This window comes from Alosa sapidissima, chromosome 12, assembly GCF_018492685.1.
Source record: "Alosa sapidissima isolate fAloSap1 chromosome 12, fAloSap1.pri, whole genome shotgun sequence".
In the NCBI taxonomy this organism is placed as follows: Eukaryota; Metazoa; Chordata; class Actinopteri; order Clupeiformes; family Clupeidae; genus Alosa; species Alosa sapidissima.
This window is the reverse complement of record NC_055968.1, coordinates 378,449-402,986: the sequence shown is the minus strand read 5'-3', so window position 1 is coordinate 402,986 and position 24,538 is coordinate 378,449. Positions and strand designations below refer to the sequence as shown.

At 38.3% G+C, this 24,538-nt stretch overlaps 1 protein-coding gene across 2 annotated transcripts in view; it reads left to right on the top strand.

Annotated features, from left to right (window-relative positions):
• Positions 1-24,091, top strand: part of heatr6 (HEAT repeat containing 6) — a 117,476-nt gene extending 93,385 nt beyond the window's left edge. The window contains exons 15-20 of one of the 2 annotated variants that reach the window (XM_042056148.1): positions 9,845-9,979; positions 10,067-10,189; positions 12,936-13,060; positions 13,187-13,283; positions 16,294-16,498; positions 23,335-24,091. In XM_042056148.1, the coding sequence (XP_041912082.1) occupies positions 9,845-9,979; positions 10,067-10,189; positions 12,936-13,060; positions 13,187-13,283; positions 16,294-16,498; positions 23,335-23,981 (1,332 nt within the window). In that variant the 3' untranslated portion in view covers positions 23,982-24,091. The remainder of the gene's footprint in view (positions 1-9,844; positions 9,980-10,066; positions 10,190-12,935; positions 13,061-13,186; positions 13,284-16,293; positions 16,499-23,334) is intronic. The other variant, XM_042056150.1, reaches the window with a different exon arrangement.
• The last annotated feature ends 447 nt before the right edge of the window (positions 24,092-24,538 follow it).

The window sequence follows — 24,538 nt, the reverse complement described above, 5'->3', positions numbered from 1 at the left end:
GTGTTTCGGCATCCGGGTTGGCAACCTCGAGTCAGGGGGCAGTGGGAGGGGATGCACCGCTCTACAGTATTTTGAAAGTGATTGTAGTACCAGTTTTTGCCACAATCTTACATATGGTTCCTTTAACTAAACCCAACCCATAACCTTCACCATTGTTGTTAACAGCCTGTAGATATTATATTTTGCGTATGGCGTATTTTCACACTTTTTTCATTGTTTGGCAGGTCCTGTGACTTATAGTCAGCTGCGACTTATATATGAAAATATATACAATTGAACTTGTTTTTAAATGTAAATTCATATTAACTGACATGACTCGCGAGAGAGCGCTCTCAAATGCACAAGTTCTGTGCACTTTCAGTCAGAGATTAGTGCCTGCACTATGCCTGAAACACATGTGCATACCTAAAACCTAGCCGGATGAACGAATGAAAGCAGATGCCTTGTCTCGCAATAAGCTGATGGAAATTCCGACACTCTTTCAACTACATGAAACTTAAAAAGTGAACCATCAAATACCCCACAGATTTCAGTGGCCATCAGTCCCAACATTTAGCAATATAATCAAACAGTCCAAAAATAAATTAAATCCCAAACCAAACCGAACATCTTATGCTTTTGCCTACCGTTATGCCGCTCCAAACGAAACGTGTCTCACAGTAAAACTTACTTGAACAGCAAGTTAATCTTATCATGGAATCTTAACCATGGAAACTGATTGCCTTCAATTTAGCAAGTAAATATTACTCTTATACACAAGTTTGAATAAAAATAGGCTCTTTTAAAATAATGACATTTACAACTGCATCAGGTGCAAATACGGCTTTGAATTATTTATTATTCTTGTAAAAACAAAAATTTGTTCAGTTTTAATAAAAAAACATCTTAAAATGGCCCAATTTAGCTGCAATTTTCCTTTTTTCTCCTTGAACATTTTATAAAAATCTTTTTTAAAGGCCTGAAACTAAAATATACACACTTTAAGTATCTCAGTAGCCTGCACCAAATAAAAATCAACACAGTAGTCTAACGTAAATTAACACAATAAATGAAAAATACTGTCTTCTTAAAGGGATATTCCACCATTTAGAGAATTGAGGAGATGTTGCTGTAACGTTATGAGATTTATGTTGCTTAGCGTAATGCCATGGTCATTTGATATGAGATGCTTGTACTCGTAACTTCGTCACTCGTAACTTTAGGACTCCTATTTTTTTTTACTAAGATTAATTCAGGAAGCATTTTAGCCCTAAATGTAGCACCTGAGTCTGTGACAGCTTAAGCGAGGACTCCTAATAAGACCGATTCACAAACAATGTTTTGTGGTGGCATTTCACGTCGCAATGTTTTGAAATGCGTCTAACAATCACGAGGGAACAATTTGGCATTGTAGGCATAACTAAGGGATGCAGTAACACCACCAACAACAACCAAAACTAGCCTACTCATTGTTTACATGTACATTTAAATGTAACGTTTCATTGTGAATCAAATTAAAAGATTCTCCTCTTTGCAAACGTTGGCATAGGCATATGGTGACAGATTAATTTAATAATGTTGCTGCGTGAATCACGGTAAGCGCGAATGAAGTGGCCACTTCTTAATGGGACTCACTGTATGGAAGTAGGCTAAGTAAAATAGAGATGTTTAAAATAAGATAAAGTTAGGATATGCCCGCTTGACAACGGAAGAGATAACTGGCCTTTGGCCATAACAACCATCCATTTAGAACGACTGGCCTTAATAGCAACCAAGGATCTTAGCTGTGATTCATGTAGCTACAGTATGCATGCAATGTGATGCAAAGTATAGAAAGGTGATGAAATATACAGAGACCGGTCAAGAAATATAGTGCAATGTAGACAGTAGTATACAGTTGATTTACAGAAGGTGGTTTAGAGTAATATGAATTAAATATAAATATGTGCAGTGTATTAGCAGTTTTCTCATACAATAAGTAGAATAATGTATGTAGATGTAGCAGTAACATTATAATAGTATAAATAAAAATATAGATATATGCAGTGTATTAACAGAATATAATAAAACAGATATGTACATAACATACAGCTATGTGCAGTGTGGAAACAGTGTCATTGTAGTGCAGAAACAACATTATAAGAGTAGTAAGAATAAGTCTATGTGCAGGATGAATAGTATAAAGATCAGTAGAATAACTATGTATAAATGTAATTACAGTAGGCTTTAATGTCACGCAAAAAGTACAACCAAAGCTGAGCTTGATCAACTAGAACGTCTAAAGAACCAGAACTTGAGTGTAGTTTTTTGCTGGGTCCCAGGCCATGTTGGTCTGAGGGGAAATGAGAAAGCGGACAGTGCTGCTAAGCAAGCCCTCAATGAAGTCACAGAATCTCAAATCCCTGCCCCAGACCTTAAACCTATACTGAACTCTTACATCTCAGATAAGTGGCAATCTGAATGGGATTAATGTACCAACAACAAGCAAGGAATGTGAATTTTGGCACATTTTCATGATCCACTGGGTCGTTATGGGCCACACAAAATACGGTGTTGCTAAAATTACTCCTATTGTGGCTATTAGAGACATGCGCACACACACACAAAAAAAACATCACTAATGTTGTGGACATTCCTTTATTCTGAGATACATCAATAGGCTCTCAAAACAATCCCAAACAGACATAAGGTCTTTATAGAGCAAATCTACATAGATTATTTGTCAAATAAACCAGTAAAATAGAATTAGGGGATGGAATATATAACATTCACACTCATAGCTCATATTTTTTAAATAAATCAGTTAAAAAGTATCCTGACAAACAAGCAGCATTTTATTGCCTTAGTCATATTTCATAATTTCACATTTTTCTCTAGGTTACCTGATAGCCCAGTTTGAGAGGTGCAAGACGCGTAACATTATTTATCTTTACAGCCAATCACTGCTGTTTTATTTTATTAATTTGATTTTAGTCATAGAAGCTAAATTCGAAGGCAGGCCACAGGTAAAATCCAACGAACTGCATTCACCCCGCAAGGCAATAGTTGAATAGAGCTTTTGAGGTATTGCCACTGCTCCAACACTGAAAGGCACTGTTAGAATGCCTGGATCAAGCCAGGTTCAGCATAGCGTATGTCACTGTCTGCTCACGTTGGTGACCGGACCAGGGCAAGCACACTTTCGCAGTTCCCGCCGGAAATGCAGTCTAGTTATGAAGTAACATGCTTTTTTCAACATGGAAGTAACTGTTACTTTACTCAAATCATTAAGATGCACACATTTGTTGCTGAAAGTAAAGTAAACAAGGTTAATGCAAGTTTACACAAGTGTTAGATTTTACAGTGCAGCCATAATTTGAGGATTTTACGATAGTCTGTCTCCTAAACATTCCTCACCCGTTATCCAGACATGCATGAAAACATCTGTAAACACACTGTAAGGTGGGCTGCAAAGATTACTTTTGAGGCTATTCGCCTTTTGAACTTGAATATACTCCAAGCCCCCTCCTCCTCCATCTCCTGGGACTAACCCCCCCCTACACACACACTCCTGTCTGTCCTGTTCTTTCTTTGTCTGTCCTGTCTTATATGTTGTGTTATGTCTTACTGTATATGTCACAATGCCTGCATAGAGAAAATTGCCCCTCGGGGATAAATAAAGCTTTTTGAATTTAATTGAATTGAATGGAGAGAGACACAGAGAAGAGGTTCTATTGAAATTGCTACAGGCAGTCAGTGAGAGAGCACAGGTGCAGTTGATTGCATTCTAATTCTTGAGTAGCCTATTATGATGTCATAAAGCCAATGTTAAGTCTATTCGTTTGTGTCACATGACGTCACTGTAGCTTTGCGCCGCCATCTTTATGACCGATTTGCGCCCCGCTCAGTGGTCACAACAGCTGACCGTCTGACAGCTAACAGCTGATAACCCACCACAAACTGTTCCCATAAAGTCACAATCGCCTCGTTTCTCTTCCCTTCATGTTCTTTCAATGAGTATAAACCATGGACTGTATAAAATAGGTATAAACACATCTGACATTAAAGAACATTATTCAGATTAATGACAGCTAGCTGCGAGCTAAATGACACTAAAATGAGTGGTAGCTTGCTAGCTGTTAGCCCATTAGCTAACAACTCGCTACTATATGTACCTAGTCAGAGTAAACTATCACCAAAATCATATATTTGAATTGTTTTTACATAATTATGACCGCCGCGCAGCGAAGCGGCGGTCATATAGGTTTAGTCAGATTTTTTTTTTTTTTTTTTTTTTTCCGCATGCCCAAATTTCCATCAATGATTCCCGGGACACTGAAAGACCGGGGTACACGGAACTTGGTGGGCATGTAACCCCACATGGATAGCATGGAACCATCGTTTTTCGTTTTGATCTGTAGCCCCCCCGCTGGACTGGACCCCCCGAAAGGAGGGTAGGGCAGACACAGTTTTCTGTGAATATCTCGAAAACCGTAGGGTTTAGGAGGACCATTTTTTTTTTGTATGTTGATCTCAAGGGGCCATGTCAACCCATTCCATAACCACTCATTTCATGTATAGCGCCACCTAGTTAAACACAAAAAAGTAAAAATGAGGTGTTGTAATTGAAGGTATCTGTGACCTAACATAGTCAAAACTGCACGAAATTGGAAGTGTAGGATCATTATGACACCCTCTGTATGCACGCCAAGTTTTGTGGAATTCCGTTCATGGGGGGCCACACAATAAATTAATTTATGTTACTATACACCAACTGGCCTGTAGGTGGCCAGAGACAGTTTTCTGTGAATATCTCGAGAACCGTAGGGCCTAGGAGGTCCACCTTTTTTATGTATGTTGGTCTTAAGGGGGCATGTCAACCCATCCCATTACCACTTATTTCATGTATAGCGCCACCTAGTTAAAAATTAAAAAGCAAAAAATTAGGTGTTTTCATCACAATATCTCTGGCTGACAAGGTCAAAACTGCACGAAATTAAAAGTGTAGGATCATTATGACACCCTCCGAATGCATGCCAAGTTTTGTGTACTTTTGTTCATGGGGGGCCTTACAATAAAATAATTTATGTGTACATTTAGTGACGTACACCAACAAGGATTCCCAGGACACTGAAAGACCACCGGGGTACACAAAACTTGGTGGGCATGTACCCCCACATGGATAGCATGGAACCGTCATTCTTCGTTTTGATCTGTAGCCCCCCCCCGCTGGACTGGACCCCCCGAAAGGAGGGTAGGGCAGACACAGTTCTCTGTGAATATCTTGAGAACTGTAGGGCCTAGGATGACCAATGTTTTCCATATGTTTGCCTCCAGGGGTCATGTTAACCCATTCCATGTGCACACATGTGCATAAACAGATACACACGCACACACATACATTTACAGTAATCATACGTATCACACATACTCACACAGTAGACATATGTACGCATGTATGCACATGCACGCACATACACACACACACACACACACACACCCACACACATAAACATAAATTTGTACATGCACACATGCACACAATTCAAGAATTTTTCCCGTCATCTACTCCCTGAATTTTTGGTCATTGATACCCGGGACACCGAACCACCGGGGTACATGAAATTTGGTGGGTATGTAGCCCCACTAGACTTTTACGGAAAAATTTCATTTCGTCCCCGACCACAACCACCCCCAAACCCCCCCCCCCCCCCCGTGCTGGGCCCCCCGAACCGCAAAAAAAAAAAAACAGTTTTTCCTAAATAACTACCTGAACCGTGGCACTGAGGATGAAGAATCTTTTATGGTATGTTGGTCTCAAGGGCCCACATCAACCTGGCTCATAATCACTCATTTGTGATTTGCACCCCCACCCCCCGGTAAAAAATGAAAATGCAATATTATTCTGCTTTAATCGCCCCTATCTTCAGTTAAGATGTTCAGAACTGCACCAAATTGTATGTGTATGATTGACCTGGCATTCTCTGGGGGTATGCCAAGTTTCGTAGAATTTCATCCATGGGGGGGTCTAAAAAAATTAGGTTATGTGTACATTTAGTGACTGTACACTCATTGTAAATGGCGGTGCACACATATACACATGCACACACACACAGGCACCCACATACTATTGGTATTAGAACGGCCGATACATAATTACAAATTCAGTAGGATTAAAAGAAAGCCAAAATAAATATTCATCATCATGGCTGCATTTTCAGTATTGGCGATAAGTAGTCGTTTGTCCACTAGATGGCGCATCGTTGCAGTGAGACGTAATTTTGTTGGAAGTTAAAAGTGGGTTGGAAAAAACAATGGACGCTTCCTACAAGGACTGTAATTTACCGCAGCGAACATCTAATAAGGATAGGACGATGTTCACATGAAGTGTAATTCCCATTTCTTCTTGAAGCCGAAATAAATCTGAGGATGTTTATCGGACATGCTTGGTTTTTACTGCAGGTACGTTAATCTTGTAATATCAACAAGGACCTAGGTAATGTTACCGTTAGCGTTGGTTGAGTGATATAGGCATTTGATTGATTGCATTTGTAGAAAACTATAAATGCGGTTATACCAAGCAAATTGATAGCAGCACTGTTTGTATCTTTCGACTGTCATTTATTGCACGTGCTACAAAATCATTCTGTGCAATGGAAGATTTACCAACGTTACACCGGTCTGATACAGTTTTGCCTATACATGCGTGAGACTGAGACGCCTGTTTATTTTGTTGCGTGTGCGTGCAGGGTGTGAGAGGGGAATCGATGAATCGATTTCCATAGGATAACATGGGAAAACTCGACCCCCTACCTGGTGGGCCCAAATGTATTTTCATCATCCTAAAACTGTTTTTCCATGTCTCACCTCCATAAATGATTGTTTAAACACAGATATTTGTGCTTTTAATTAACATACATGGAGTTACAGCCTGGTCGGGATGACATATGTCACTATAGCTTGTTTTGCTTTCCATGTAAACAAGCATGCAATATGAAAGTCTGGGATTGTGGAGAACACTAAATGGTCTACTGAATAAGCATTAAGTTGAACCTTTAAATGAAAAACACTCATTAATAATCAAAAAAATGTAACCGCTAATGAAGTTTACTTTTGCGCATCAAAACTCGTTTATAACTCTGTGATACAATGAGCAGGAAGATACTGATAGAAGGTTAACATGCTCTATGTTTTGACCGAAGGACGTCTGTCTATCATCATTAGCCTATACACTCGGAGAAAACTGGAATGTTTCATTCGTCCCGTGTTTCAATCGTCCAGGCTCTCCCCTACTCTTGAATGCCTTCAAGCTATCCCCACTGCCTAAAATTGAAATTTGAAAAACTTGTGAAGTTAAAATTGAAAAACTTCACATATCTCTCTCTCTCTCTCTCTCTCTCTCTCTCTCACTCTCACACATTCAAATGTGCAGTGTGGGCGACCATACTGGGCGAAATCGGTCGTGAATATGGTGGCGTTCTATTTGATAGTGACGTAAGTGGCACCTATGAATAGAGATTTTTAAGTTTCGTTTTTATTTAATATCTCAAAACGTAGAAATATGAAAAGTCATAGGACCAAAATTTGGTTCAGAAGCTACACGTCAAACTTTGAACCAGTTCTACGATAAGCGGTCAAGTCAAATTAGGGCCTGGATGATAATAATAAGTCGGAAGAAGAAAATGGAATATCAATACAGTGCATTTGATTTTTCTCTCACGTAGTAAAAGAAATTTGCTCCTCGAATCAAATCAACTTTTTATATGGCACATTTCATGTGACAAGCACAGACCCAATGTGCTCCAAAACAAAGGTACTACACAACAAACTAGACATGACCAAACAATAAAGATTAGATTGACATAAAAAGATGGAGATTAAAATACATATAACAAGTGAATAAAAGTGAATAAAAAAATGTAAAATAATTAAAAAATAATTAACTAATTAAATAATGATAAATAATTAAAAGTAAAAAAAAATGAAATAATTAAACAATTAGATGACTTAAATAGCCTTAAAAGCCTAATTAAAAGCTTGTGAGTATAAATATGTTTTTAATCTGATTTTAAAAGAATACACTGTCGGAGCAGTCCTTAGTTCAGGAGGCAGGGAATTCCAGAGAGTGGGGGTATAGTAACTAAAGGTACCATGTGCAGAATTTGAGTTAATTATTGGTATTACAAGGAGCCCTTGATGGTGTATATGCAATGAGCATGTCAGAAATGTAGGAGGGAGCAACAATAGACTGCCTCTGTATATGCCATCTGCATAAAATGTTTTCTGTGGATTTTGCAACAACACGCCAACATGAGTAGGCTGCAGTGGCTATTCAAAACAACGTAAAAATGTTGTGTAATAAACTGACATTTGAATAGCCCAGGCTACTTTGGACTGGACAGACTACAATTTCAACTGCAACGTCCCAAGCTTGGTCCTGATTTTAAAGACTGCTTCAGAATGCCACACACCAAAGCATGATCAGCTATAAACAACGAGTGGCAGACAGAGCATGATGTCACTTCAAGGCTACCAGAGACTGTAAATTTCATATGACGATGCATCATTTCACAAAAGGTTTTGTCTTCTCCATCATCAAATTATTCAATTAGGCTAAACATATAGCCTTATATAAAGCCAGGGTTTAAAAAAACACAACAATTGATTTTGACATCAACATTTCAAAAGGCCATGGCTTGAACGTGATCAGAGATGAATGATCCTGCTGTAAATGTGGAAATCACTGAGAATAATCAAAAGTTTATGAAAAGGGTAAATGTACTCATCTAATTTGCATATTGTGATGTCACTGGGTGGCAACCACCTCGGATTATGCACCTTTTAGTAAATACTGAATGTTGAACATATTTGAGATTTTCTTCCTTTTTGTCATTTCATCCACATAACAAATTAACAGGAAAATAGTTGAATGTAAACCAACATTAGTAAACTATTATTATAACCACAAAAGCCTACTATAGCCTACCATAAAGTAGGCTAATAAATATGGGTCTATCTCGGGTGACTAGTTCTTCAGAGCCCTATTTTTACTACCCCTGCTGTCTGTACCACATCTGGACAAAGGGTCGAAAATAAACAATGTATGCTTAGTGGACACTGTCGTGCAAACGCAAAGACGCATTTCTGTTTACAGACGCACCGTGACTATCACAGATGATCGATTGTCCTCTCCAAAAGTCAGATATTCTCCTTCAGAATCAGAAAAGGTGAATAACAGGTCCTAGACTAGATCGCTTTTGCGTCAATACAAACAAATGCACCTATTCTCCATCTTTTTCATGTGTGATTCACTACTTCCTCTACACTTTGACATGTTTGAGCTTGAATCAAAGCTGTGGATGTCTACCATCTAGTGGTAGAGAGTACAAATGAGATTTGACACAGTAACATTCCATTGTAAAGCCAGGTCACGTCCAGCCCCACTGTATGTTCACAGAGAACTACCTCAGGGCGGTTTTCCACCAAGCTTTGTATCCAACTGTGAATGTCTCGTTACCCATTAATTTTAATGGGGTGCTACAATTGGCACACTTGGATATCTGAAACGCCACTTAACCCAAATAAAAAAAAAAATGGTGTGCTTGTTTTTGGTCTGATTTAAAATCCTAAAATGCAAGCATCTTTTTTTCACACGTTGGACCTGTCAAATAGTTCAACTGTGTCCTTTCATCAAATGTTTTTGGACCCCATGAATTGTCACTTGCAACCATATTTTTGTTCAATGTTATTCATTTTTCCATTGCATTTTTTGTCACTATAAGAAGCTGTCTATTGTTCTTTCAAAAGTGGTTTTGCAGCAATAATGATGGTGGTGATGATGATGATGATAATGATGATGATGATAATAATAATAATAATAATGCAGGTAATACAGTTCTGGTCAGAAGTGTTGAGTGGACCACTAACTACAGCTTTACAAAATGAGAAGCATCCTACTCTGCAGACCAGTGCCTGTGACACCCTCTCTTCCATATTACCACAAGCCTTCAGAAAGCTTCCGGTGAGTGCCACACACATAAAAGGGCTTACTAATATACATACATTTCAAGGCCATGATGAATAATAGTTTTGTTTTTTCATGTTTCAGGAGAAGACCCAGATGTTATGTGTGACAATGTTGTTGGGTCTAACATACAGTGAGAATTCCCTAGTGAAGGCTGCTTCAGTCAGAGCCCTAGGAGTCTATGTCCTTTTTCCTGGTCTTTCAGAGGTATCCCTATCCCTAAACAGAACCTTGTATGATTAAAGGACCAATCCCATTATGTATTTATTTCTCCCTTCACCAGATATCTCCCAATCATACTCTTTTTTTATTTTGTAACGTTTCAAGCCTCAGCAAAATAAAAAAAAAGATTATGAATGGGAGCTATCTGGTGTCGGATCATCTCTTGTAATACTCGTACTGGATCCAGCACCCATCCAACTTGTGCTTGGCCTTACACTTCTACTTTGTCCTTCTCCCTTGCACTGTCTTGAATGTCCTCCACTGGGTATTGCCTCTTCAAGGTGTAGACACAAAGGGTACGGGTTGAAAGTCCACACCTTTGGGACAATGAGACACTATCAGTAGATAGACACTGTGTAGAAAAAATGGGAGGACATAGTTTTTTTTAAAAATAATAAAATATTTGTTTTAATAACGGCAAGAGTGGGCTTGATCAGGGGCAAGTCAAGTCAGATTTATTTGTATAGCGCATTTAACATGCAGAGTGCAACCCAAAGCGCTCCACATATAAGACATTGTCATTGACACAGACTAACAAAGACAATAGATGCCGGACGGAGCGGCGTAGTCGCCAGCGTACCCGTGACACCAAGACATACAACATACAACAAACAAATGAATAAATAAAAATTAAAAATAAAATTAGTCCAATTTCCAACCGGCTGAAAATGTCCAAGGGCAAAGATGACCCGCGTGAAAACTGCGCACAGCTGTGTGTTCACAACCATTGCAACACCAACAAAGTTCTTTATAACTGACCAACCCGGAGAATTCACTGGCAGTCTGGAGAGCACTGGAAGAACAAGACAGTCCAAATTTGTGATGGGCGACCCTGCTGATTATCAGCTCGGTGGTCCTAGACAGTGACCGTTTGTTGTTTCATGGTTGACGCTGTCAACAGAGTTTCTTAGCACTCAATCCAAACTCCAGGCACTGGTAGATGCTAGCATGGCAGCTCGCATGTCAGCCGCAGCTCGGTGGTCGTGGCAGCTGCAGATCTCTTGCAGATTAACGTTAGGCACCCTGAGCAATCCTTCTGTCCAGACATTGGATGTGCAGCGTCACGGATGGATGAGGGACTTCAGAGACATAAGGCAGGCTAGTCAAGGCGCTCATCAGCCCAACGGAAGCTGGTTAACGTTAACTTGACGTTGATGGTGTCAGCCGAGTTTGTTAATCAGAAAAAAGGACTAAGAATAACACAAAAACGTCCCCATAACCTAGCAACAGTACCTCATTTTTTAAAGTCAGGCACATGGATCAAAAGTTATCTGTATTAGCACAACATCCAATAAGCCAAAACATAAATAAAGCAGTTGCTATGCTGGTTGCTAGGGTAATCATATTGGTTGCTATGGTGGTTTCTAGGTCACAAAGTGGTGGTTGCTAGGTTGTTGCTAGGGTAATTAAAATGGTTGTTAGGGCGTTGCTAGGGTCCATATGGTGGTTGCTATGCTAAAAAACACAGCTATGGTGGTTGCTAGGGTAACCATGGTGGTTGCTAGGGTAATTAGCATGGTTGCTAGGGTACATATGGTGATTGCTATGTTAAAAAACATGGTTGCTATGGTGGTTGCTAGGCCTTTCCTGGAGTGCATGGATTGCTTTCCTTCTCAACTATCGTTTTTATTTTGAAACTTGTGTTCACAGTTATCATGCCTCAGTCATTCATGCCATTCTAAAGTGAAAGTGTGTGCAAGCTTAGGTGCGTCTGAAATGTCAGCTGGAAAGCTAGGGATTTCACAGGTGAAATAGTTGAAACTTTGAGAATTAGATGTTCAAAATGAGTAAAAAACGAGTAAATTAGCATAGCAATGTAGCAGCATGTTTTCTTTTAATGTTGTGAACGTTATCGATATTAGACGACTAACCTTATGTTGCCGTTTTTGCATCTGAAAAAATAGACGTGGGCTATGATAAAATTTTGTAGTTGAATTTTACATGCTACTTTGTAGTATGTCTGTACTTTTCCATTGTCAAAATTACTATCAGAAATCCCAGATTTAAAAAAAAATAAATAATTTAATTACTGTTCAATGCTCAATCTGTTCAAGAAAAGATTGAGACTTTTTTCCTTGTGCACCTGACAACTTGAGGTTATCAGTTTCTTGGAGGATTGTCCCATTTAATAGAGGAAGATTTCAATTTGTATGCATTACATTAATACACAGGATTAGATGTTAAAATCCCTTGTGCCAAAATCCAAGGTAAAAACACATTCAGAAGCCCCTGCTCAAGTTTAACTTTAAAAAGCACACTACCCACAAATCTGCCAACAAATGGTCACAAACACAATACAAATGGCCCATCCAACAGCAGTATATAGTATGCGGCATGTCATTGGGGTTATCAAGTGGGCACCCTCATTCACCGATGTTTCGTTAATTTAGGCTCACGACACCTCATGAAGGCTAATAAGTGAAACCAGCGTCCTGGAGACACTCTCCTCCATGCTGTCACCATATTACCACATTGAAATATCCAATACCCAAAATACTCATAACCAGCCCAGGCATGGTCAAGGTTGGCTAGGTTGGTCCGTCCCGTTGATGTGGACTGAACCATAGCCATAAAAACCCTGGCCAACCAACCATCAACCTAGGCACAACCCATCACAAACACAAAACACACATGACTTGTAACTCAATTTCAATTAGAAAGGGTAAAATTTGGAAAAGGGATTGGACCTATGTGTATTCAACGCAACATTTTAATTGTCTTTTCTATTCAGGATGTGATGTTCATGATGGACAGTGCCAGTGTCATCCTCACTGCTCTTGAGGATCATTCACCTAATGTTAGAGCAAAGGCTGCCTGGTCACTTGGAAACCTCACAGATGCAATCATAGTTAATAGGTGAGAGACATATTTGTGTTAGGTTAAATATAATTTATTTTCTGTATTGTGGACCTGTATTGTACCAATGCTACTATTCGAGCTTGTTTTTCTTCTGTTACCTATCATTTTCTCTGTCAACTGCAGGGAGAATGTAGTTATTGATTTCCAGAAAGAATTGACCAGTGGGCTTCTCTTTAAATTGGTGAAGTCTTCCATTCAAGCAGCTAAGGACAAAGATCGGGTAAGATTGTCTTGGATATTTTCCTATATTGCAACCTGCAGGTCTCTTCAGTGGTAATCATTGACTTGTAGTAGTCATAGCAGTGTCTTAAGCAGTATCTTCAAAGATTGATTCATTGATTCACATCAATCTACACACAATGCTCCAATACTCAACAAAAAAGCAGGTGTTTGGAGTGTTTTGTAAATTTGTTTTATGCCAATGAGAGCTTTTTAAGTGCAACTATAAGTATATTAAGTATATATACTCTTTCGATCCCGTGAGTGAAATTTGGTCTCTGCATTTATCCCAATCCGTGAATTAGTGAAACACACACAGCACACAGTGTACACACAGTGAGGTGAAGCACACACTAATCCCGGCGCAGTGAGCTGCCTGCCTCAACAGCGGCGCTCGGGGAGCAGTGAGGGGTTAGGTGCCTTGCTCAAGGGCACTTCAGCCGTGCCTACTGGTCGGGGTTCGAACCGGCAACCCTCCGGTTACAGGTCCGAAGTGCTAACCAGTAGGCCACGGCTGCCCCATAAACTAGATAATTTTAAGACGCCATATTGTACACCACTGCAATTTGAACAAAACTAAGGTTCATGTAGTATATTTGAATTAAGAATATCAAGGATTGAGCTAAAAACTTGAACTGCCTTCAAGTTCTTGTTATTTAAAAGATAAGAATGAGTTTATTTCACATTATATTCTTTATAAAATGATTTACCAAAACCCTATTAATTCTCTCGTAGGATTTTTTTTCTTACGAACCGTAATATGCAAAAAACGCTAATCAGCCGTATACAAAATAAGTGGTCACTCCCACACTCGATTGTAGCCAGTAAAGAAGTGCCAAGTTTGCCAACCAGAACCATAGCAGTAACAAGACGAGAGGCATGACCTGACGGGAAATTATCGCCCATATTCATTCATGGATTGAACTGGAAAGGGTCTAAAAGTTTGGCTTAATGTTTGTTCATTGCCTGTTTCTGTCCAGTGGTATTCATAAGCCAAAGATGTTATGTGTGGACCTCAGGCATGACGCTATGTTAGTAAACCACACAAGCTTGCCAGCATTGTTCAACAAGCACATTCAATACAGTACAACTTAATTCACAAGCAAAGCAAATAGTTGTGTGCCCTGGAAATCAAGCACACACGTAAAGAATGTGTCATTTGTTTATGTAGCCTGAATGTTGGCAGTGCAGGACATACAGAGAGAAAAAAATGTTTGCCATGTTTGAGTGGATATTAAGGCTATATGTAGCCTAAATGTACCCCCCAAAAAGCTAAAATTCAAGCCATTGTCTTTAAAATAAATTGTGTGTTTGACGTTTTAATCAAACTGCTAGCAGTGCAAAGCAGAAGCAGCAGATGACAATGGCTTGGAACATATATTATATGAAATAAAATATTTTGAATAAGCCAAATGAGAACACTAAAAGACATTGTTTCGATTTAACTCAATGAAATGAAAGAGCTCTTCTTAATATTTTATATTGTTGGTTGGTTTAATACTGTTGGTTGGTTTAATACTGTTGCAAATGAAAAGTCGTTGTCCTAATGGGTCTCAACATGTCGCTCTCAAGCTACCAGTCGCTTGCCGCCCCCTTCTGAGCTTGCCAGAGGCTGAAGCTTTAGGCTACTACATTTAAACACAATTGTTGCCGCGAGGCATTCCAGCCTACGAATTTAATAAAAAAGTAAATCATGCATAATTAAAAAAATAACTAAATTTAGGCTACCGTAGGCCTACTTGGCTACGCAATAAGGTTTCCATTACAGCACAGCGCATGTTCAATGAATAAATGAAAGCGATTGCCTGTCTCGCAATAAACAGCGGGTGGAAATCCTGACACTTTCAACTACATGAAATATTTTTAATAGTGAACCATCAAATACCCCCCAGATTTCAGTGCCTGCCAACATTTCACAATATAATCAAACAGTCCAAAAATAAATTAAATCCCAAACAAAACGCATGTCTCACAATAAAACGCAGGTAAGAAATAAAGGCCTGCCTCGATTGCCTCGAGCTGCTAACTTTGTCACTTTGTTTAGCCAATTTTCATAAGCTAGGTAGCCTACAGATAACATCTGTCACTCTTAGGACTTGCAGGACTGTGTGTAACTAAGTGGAAGTGTACTGTAGAAGCGTCACCAAACACATAATTGATTTCATTAATTACTAAATACTAAATATTGAATGTTTGTAATGTTATTCTAAGTTTAGACTGTTTGGTCTACTTCAGTCTACCCCACTGTCGCTTATTTTGCATTATGTATTTTGTTATTATGTAATTCATTAACATTACTTTGTAGACATCTGAAGAGTTCAGATGCAAAACCCTCTAAATCCGTCTGACCACTTTTCTTTTAAATGAGCATTTAAATTCAGTCTCCTATAGGTTTTTGCCTATAAATCGATATTTCAGACCAGGAAAGGAGTGGTATTTAGTGGGTTTAGAAGTTAAATTATTTGATTAACGTATACTATGTGTGGAGAGCATCCCCTCACCATCTTTATCTCATTTTTGACATAGGTGGCATTTAGAGGGTTTTGCATCTGAACTCTTCATCTCCTTTCACTTCATCATGAAAGATGGGATTTTTGTAAATTATTGTAAAAAAGGCCAAATTGATCTGATCAAAATCCAATTTATAAAAGCAGTAAAAGTGGAAATATCCAAGGGGGGTGTGAATACTTTTTATAGGCACTGTAATGGTGACATTGATGGGCTTTGACTGAAAGAGCACTTTGAACTTCATAATCAAAGTCACCGTTTGTTGTCAATGCATAACATTTCTGATAAAATGCAATATGACTTCTTGTTTAATAACATTAATAATCATTTTCATCACATGAATGGCTGCCATTATTGGTAAGGATAACAGGAGTATCAATTTTATAATGTATGGCAATCATTTAAAATGTGTCATATGGAAGAGGTTCCTCAGGAGTGTTGTGTTTTCAAACGTGTACTGCCACAGGAAATGAGAGTAAAGAATCTTCATAACTACTGTACAGGTGAAGAGCAATGCAGTGAGGGCTCTGGGAAACCTGCTGCATTTATTGCAGCCTCAGCAACTGAAACAGCCTGGGTTTGAGGAGCTACTGGAGCAGGCCATGTGTGTACTAGTGGATACAGTGCAAAGTGATGCCACCATGAAGGTCCGCTGGAATGCTTGCTATGCTCTTGGAAATGCCTTCAAAAATCCTGCTTTACCCTTGGGTAAGAGGGCTTATACACGCACCAAAAACTACCTGTAATGAAATGGAATTACAAACAGACCCGCACTCTGATCAAAGAGTTCTTGATGCACAATTTGAGGCAATTTAATTCTAGACCATTTCAGAGCTGTATGTTGCCAGAAATGTTTAGTATGTAATGACATTTCCTTAAAGAATAATTGGTTACACTTTACTTGACAGTATCGACATAAGAGTGACATGACACTGTCATGAACGTGTCATAAACAAGTGATAAATGTTTATGACATAACGCTTCTGTTATTAAGTGTCATTCGTTTTTTTACGGTTACGTTTTTTTAGGGTTAAGGTTAGAGGTTCGGGTTAGGGTTCATGTGTCATGAAAGTGTCATGTGTTCATGACAGTGTCATGTCACTCTTATGTCGATACTGTCAAGTAAAGTGTTACCGAATAATTCTGTTTTATATAGTCCCATCCTTAGATTTCCTTAAATTGTATATTGATTTATGATGTCCAGATTAGGGCCAAACAGTAAAGGTACCAAATATAGAACAAATATAGTACTTTGCCATATGATAACATCTTAGCCACCTTAGCATGTATTCTGTCACACTACTACAACAAAAAGTCCGATTTACACATTTAAGTGTTTATTTCATTATACTGTGTTTACTCGCGCCTGTATATTTCTCCTAAATTCACCAAAAGTTAGCATTCTAACCTTGCATGTACTACCGCGACCGTGATCCAAAACAGATCATGTGTAGTACCGTTGGAAACCTCTGTTTTTCCTGTATCATGCTATGTGATCCATATATGGACACTTCCTTTGTATTAGCAACCAATCGCGAAAGTTCAAAGTTGAGTCTAGGCTGAGAACGGAATCTCATTGGCTGTGTTTTAAGGCTGTTTTCTTAAAATGAGTTTCCTCTCCCACTCTGAGCACGAAATCTCCACTTCAGAAGCACTTATATACACCAAACTTTCTAGTCTTATGCTTAACTATATTTAGAAGATTTTTACAGAGGGGTTTGTGGATATATTATTCCAAGCCAGATTTATATGACATTTTATGCCTAAAAACATGGCAAAAATCGATTTTTTAAGACCATTGACAGCATATTCTGATTTACAGGATAACAAAAGTAGATATCCATAAATCCCTCTGTAATTTTCCCCCCATCTAATATGTGAATACAATTAAAAACATAATTTTGAAACTGACTGTATCCAATGCTGAGATTTTGTGTTTTAAAATGTATGCAAATTAGCGCATATTTAATTAGATAATGCATAATTTGCATATGTTAACATTAAATTACAGAAAACTTGTAATACATTTTTTTGCCATATTAATCTAAGTAATTAACTGGGGAAGTTTCATAGTGATATCTGCTAGTTAAAAATGTTACCTTATTCACCTGTAGTGTCTTGCCTTAAGCAAGATTGCACAAACTACTACCAACATAAGGGTACACACATTATCCAGTGCTGGATTATTCATACATCTGCAATGTATTCTCAAGCATTGTAAGCCTTTGTATTAATATATATATTTTTTTTTGTCAAAACAAAATGGTAAAAAGCACCTTACCCTCCAACCTTTCCCTCAAACATGAAAAATAGAGGTCATCTCTGATCTTATCTATCTATTTGGTTTGAAAGTGAATCTTTCATAGTGACATAGAACTTGACTCTTTAGTCTGTCCCCTTAAATCCAGGTAAAATAGATCCAACATCACACTTAACTTTGAACTGAACTGAACTTTTATAATACACTTCTAAAAACACTGATTGTAAAAAATGTTAGGATATTAGGATGATGGGGAAAAATGTTGAAAATGTTCCACCTCCCATAAAACAGATACATCAATTACACAGATGCATTTTCTAATATGATGAGAGAACAGGTGCATCTCAAAAAATTATATTTATACACATACATACACACACACACACACACACACATCAAAAAATATTGTGGAGTTATTATTTTTTTTCTGGTAATTTATTTTAAAAGGTGAAACTTTCATACAACCGAAATTCCAAAAAAAGTTGGGACATTTAAAATGCAAATAAAAACACAATGTGGTAATCTGCAAATCTTGTAAGCCCATATTTAGTGCAGAAAGGACATTGACAGCATATCAATCAATATGTTAAAAATAACAATTTTGACTATTTCATGGAAAATATAAGGACATTTTGAATTTGATGCCAGCAACACGTCTCAAAGTTGGGAAGGGAGCAACAAAAGGCTAGTAAAGTTGTGTAATGATAAGGACAACAAAAGGAAGAACATTTCACAACTAATTAGGTTAACTGGCACCATGATTGGGTATAAAAAGAGCATCCCAGAGATGTAGAGATATTCATCACACTGTGTAAACCTGTGTGGGCAAATAATTAAGGAATATAAGAATAATGCTTCTTAACATGAAATTGCATAGAATTAAGGGATTTTATCATCTACAGTATATAGTGTCATAAAAATATTCAGAGAATCCTGAGAGGGGACAGGGCTGAAAAACAGTATTAGATGGCCGTGGTCTTTTGGACCTCAGATGGTACTGCATTAAAGGTGCCATATGTAATGTCCGCCAAAAAATCAATTCATACTCCACATTCCATAAAAGATGGGGGCAGTATACCTCCAAAAGTGAGTTGGTCTACCTTAGAGTAACAACCGAGACACATGTATTGCAGTTTGGCTGGCTGTTATGTTGCCCGCATACCGCCTCCAATGGCCAAAACTGGTATTATGACACCTGTCGGGCTGTGGCTAGTAATTTAGCATGCTAATTCAGGTTGATATCTCTGCAGCACTATACCAGAGAGGGTTCAAGCGGAGCGAGAGGCGCAAACGTTCGACAATTTCCGCGTTCGATTATTGCAAGGGGGAGGGGGGGAAATCCCCCTTTATGCGCAGACCAGAGTAAGCCTTTGCTGCACTAATGTCAATGGAGACTTGTGGAATTTTACCAATAAATTGGTCATTTTGTCTTTCTGGATTTGTTGAGGGTTTTTTGGAAAATTGTGTCATAATCTGTAAGTGTTTGGGATCATTTCAAGCCTAATAGTGTAATTTTTTAGTGTTCGGATTTGTAATAAAATAACTTAATTATTATTATATACAGCATGCTGTTTTGTTTACAATTGGAATGGAAATGGACCAAGCACAGCGGATTGCAGATGACCTGAATCTGATGATGAAGGCGACTTCATTACATTGGAGAACATTGCTAATCTAGAGCTGGCCTTAGCCGAAGATAATTAAAACGAGAAAGAATCTCTCGGTCTGGCAGCAGAGGAGCTAGATCGTAAGATTTCAGATGCTATTTCCACAGTTACATTTGACGGGGATAAAGTTTGTGTGTTAGAAACGTTATCCATTGCTACTAGCTAACGTAGGCATACGGTCGTTAGCTATTGGCACCATAGGCTACTATCCAAAACCCATTACAGATAGTTTCGGTGGGCAATTAATTTGAATAATGCGAGAATGTCTTGTTTTGACTGATGGCAGGGTGCCTTGCATCGTGTGTGCATTCAAATTAACAGGGTTTGCAAACGTGATCTCATGTTTGTTTAGTTCGCGTTTTAGACTATTTTATCCATTGCTAAACCTGCTAAATCCATTGCCAACCTGGTGCCTTGCACTGGGGTGTTCATTCAAAATAACATGGTTTGCAAACATGATCTCATGTTTGTTTTAGGCTACTTTATCCATCGCTACTAGCTGGTTCTGTAACCCATTACAGATCGTTTCGATGGGTCATTAGCACTGCAGGCTGACAGATCAGTGACCGTGAGGGGGAGGGTTGATCTTAATGTCATGTAAATGAGGACCATTGTGTTCCCCTCCCATGGATTGAGGGAGAAAGTAGTCAAATTGAAAAGCCTGATTTCTCAGCTTGTAGCTTTGAGATGTGTATACTTTAAAATGGCTACAACTTATTCAAATATTATCAGATCTCCATGAGTGAGACATCATTGGATAGCTTTGAAACTACACTTTCTGTGAATAACTCAAAATGTCTCTGGGGAGACATGTGCCTGGTTTTGCCATGCCTGGTCACATATTTGTTGCAAGTGTTACAAAAAAGCAGTCTGTGCAATGGATGATTTACCAACATAACACTGTTGTGATACAGTTTTGTGTATGGCAATACAATGCGTGCGTGTGAAACTGACACGCTTGTTTGTTTGAAGTACGTGTGTAGGCTATACTTATGTGAGAGAATCGATGTGCTTTGATTTCAACTTGATAGTGAGGCAGTCGACACAGGGAGCCAGGATTGCAAATTCCGCAAAAATGGTTTTATTACCAAAAATCAACAAATTACTTTTTTAAATACATTTCTGTGCCCAAAATAAGAATATCTAAACAGAATAAACATTAACCTCCGATGCAAACCTCCGACATGAACACACAGCAAGAACTAACAAAAGGAGACAAAGGGGAACTTAAATACAGACTGGACAGACCATGAATAACTAAAGGGGGAACACGACAAAATTAACTTTCAGACATTACCAAAACATTCAAAAAGATAACCACACATAATGCTAGCAATAAATAAATTACACAAATACATTTGGGCATAAAACACAAAAGAATCCAACCAGAAAGCTCCAGACAATAAACACAAAAAGGCTCCTCCTTCCCCCATGGCAAAGACGCGAAATGGATGTGGCCATAGATAATTTAAACCAGCGGAACGTGCCGCTCTGTCTTGACAGTCGGGAAGTCCGCCCGGACCAAATACCATGACGCACACAGCTCCCGTCTGCACTCAAACAGGAATGCCACAAACAAACATGATACATGGTAAATCAACAAAATGTGTTAAATAACAAACTTAAACTAATTAGTAACAGAACACAATTGATAAGTTGCGTGCACTCAACCACACAATCACGTACCGTTGAACTAAGCAATAAAGTCTGTATGTTGTATGAAATCAAAAGTCTATGTGTTGCATTTTTAATTGGTTGCCATGTAGTGTTGCTAAACGTAGAGTGTGCGTGAATATGAATGTAAATATGTAGACATCAAAATGTGTGAGCATATAATTATGAAAACATGAGATTTAATGAAAAAGGGAGAGTTAGTGTGTTTGGTGTGTGGCCGCTATGGCGACCATCACATTGATAATTGTAGTCTACGCAATTAAAAAGCATGTCCACTTGTGTGTAGTATCCAAACATTCCAACTAAAAATCCTACAACACCTTGAGAATTATCCTTCCAAGTCAAGCAAGAGATACTTTCGCTTTAAGCAAAATGTATCTTCCGACCGGGCCGAGGTGCATTCAGATCTCTGTTAGGCCTACTGTTAATGCTTCAGATTAGGCAAGCAGGCAGAATTATAGACAGAATACCAGTCGGTTTCTTCCCTACGTGGTTCTTCCGCAGCTTGAAGCTCTTTTTGGAGGAAAATAGGGTATAGTATGGAGTTGCAAACTGGATTTATAGATAGATAGAGAGATAGAGAGATAGATAGATACTTTATTGATCCCCAAGGGGAAATTCAAGAATATAGCCGCCTTCAAGTTTCCTTTTATCCTGTTTAGATTCCCTTCTTTATCACCACCAAAGCACCCCAGACCATCACATCCTATCTACTATATTTGACAAATGTAGTCAAACACTCCTCCAGCATTTGGTCTGCATTTTACAAATGCTATTTTTTGTGATCTTAGATTTGTCTATTCAGATCACTTTTTTCTGTCTTCTGTCGATTTTCCGTTTTCTTTTGCTTGTATTTTTTTAATGGCCAGTCTGAGATATGGATTTACTCAACAATTCTGTCTAGAAGACCAGCATCCTGAAGTCACCTTTTCTGTTGATTTTGACACTGGTATTGACTGGTTGACTGGTGTTGAAACTGGTATGCTATTTAACAAAACTTCCAGGTGTGAGGCGTCTGTTTCTTAAACTACACACTGATGCATTTGTGTTCTTGTTCAGCTGTGCATTTAAGCATCAATCTGTATAGACCTATTTTAATCCAAATTAGATTCAATTTAATTTGAGACGATTTCATTTTGTGATGCCTTTTTATTTACATTTTAAGGAGAGACACTACAGGTGAATGGGGTAAAATTTTAAAATAATAGACATCACCATGAAACTTCCTCAGTTGATTACTTACACAAGTATGAAAAAAAAATGTATTACAAGTTTTTGAAATTTGAATGTTTAATTATGCAAATTAGGCACTAATTAAATATGTGCGATACAAAGGAAGTGTCCATATTTGGATTGCACAATGTCATGCAGGACAACAGAGCTTTCCAACGGTACTACACATGATGTTTCGCGGTAGAGAATGAAACGTTAGAAGGCTAACTTTTGATGAATTTAGGTGAAATATACAGGCGCGAGTAGACAAAATACAATTACAGTGCATGAAAAAAACGATGTTTTCACCTGCCGTGTCTTGCCTTAAAGTAAACAATTGGCCAGTTTTTACCCCAGATCAGTCGCATTGAGATTTAAACAATTTTCCAACAATGAGCAAGCCCAAGACACAACAAACAGAAAATAAAGTAATGATATTAATGGGAGCTACACTATACAAAATACAGATATGGAGCAGAAGATATGAACAAAAAAAAAAAAAAAATGAGCGAGACGATTTTTGAAAACATTTGCAACTTTCAGATTTCAGTAGTTTGAGTAAAGTGTTTACCTAAAAGGTGCATTGCTCGTAGAATTGTGACAGCCAGATATGCAAACAGTGACCAGGATTAAGGAAACCATGGTGTGGCATGTGTGAATGAGGTGGGGATTTGGTGGGTTATGAAGATTTAACAGCCAGTTTAACCTGTTCTATTGAATTTTTTTTACAGGCACAGCAAGCTGGTCAGCTGAGGCCTACTCTGCCTTGTCTTGTGTTGTGGTGTCTTGCAAGAACTTTAAGGTTCGCATTAAATCAGCTGCTGCCCTTTCAATCCCCTCCTCCCGTGCCAAATATGGCAGTTCTTGCCAGTTTGCTCAGATATGGATAGCAATTACGAAGGCACTAGAAAACAGCAAAGATGGAGTGGACTTTGTGGAATATCGTTACCATACCAGTTTGTGTGCTCAGCTCTGCCAAACACTACTGCATCTTCTCAATCTCTGTCAGCCACAGGACCTGGGGACAATACAAAGCTCAGTAACAGGCAGATTTGGGTCTACCCTAATGGGGTTTCTGGTAAATTATCTTGTTGATCATGAATCTGAGACAGAAAAGGAGGACAAAGAGGAGAGAGGAAAAAATAGTATTCAGGACAGGATGAACAAAATGATATGTGTATTGGGTACATTGAGGAAACTTTCTAAAGAAGAGGATGGATGTAGTGCTGGTGCAGACAACATTATTGATTTTTTGGAGGGGGTAGTGAGAAGTTACAAGCAAACAATACTCCAAGTATCACTGTCTGGTCATCATTCTTTCCAAGATCAGACTAATCAAACAACAGAGGTCAGTGATGCTGTCCAAGCTAAGGTTTAGTTTTAAAGGTTTTTTTCTATAATTTTATCCCATGTACTTTAACGTGTATTCTGTACTATGTACCTTTTGAAACTTGAACATCATTGAATAAAGATGTTTTAGGGAATAGTCTCATGTGCAGCAAGTGATATTATTTTCTTTCATTTTCACTGTGTTTTTCATAGAAATATGGAAGCAAATAGGGCTACAGCTATTTATTATTTTAGTCATTGAGTATTCACAGATTATTTCATGAATTCATGTCATCTCTTTGTATAACAATGTATAGTATTGTATAACATCACTGTAAGCAATGTATAACATAATGATAATAATAGTTGGTGTCTTGCAAGAACTTTAAGGTTCGCATTAAATCAGCTGCTGCCCTTTCAATCCCCTCCTCCCGTGCCAAACTCCAGTGATATGCAAATTCCTTGCTGCAGATATTGCAGAAGACTTTATTTTAATCAACACTTTATTTTTGTCAACACCATCAGGCCATTTTTTAAAAGTAAATGTTCCAATCAATGATCTAGGCAGCACATTTTCTTCTCTCCTTCATTTTACAGTAATGGTTA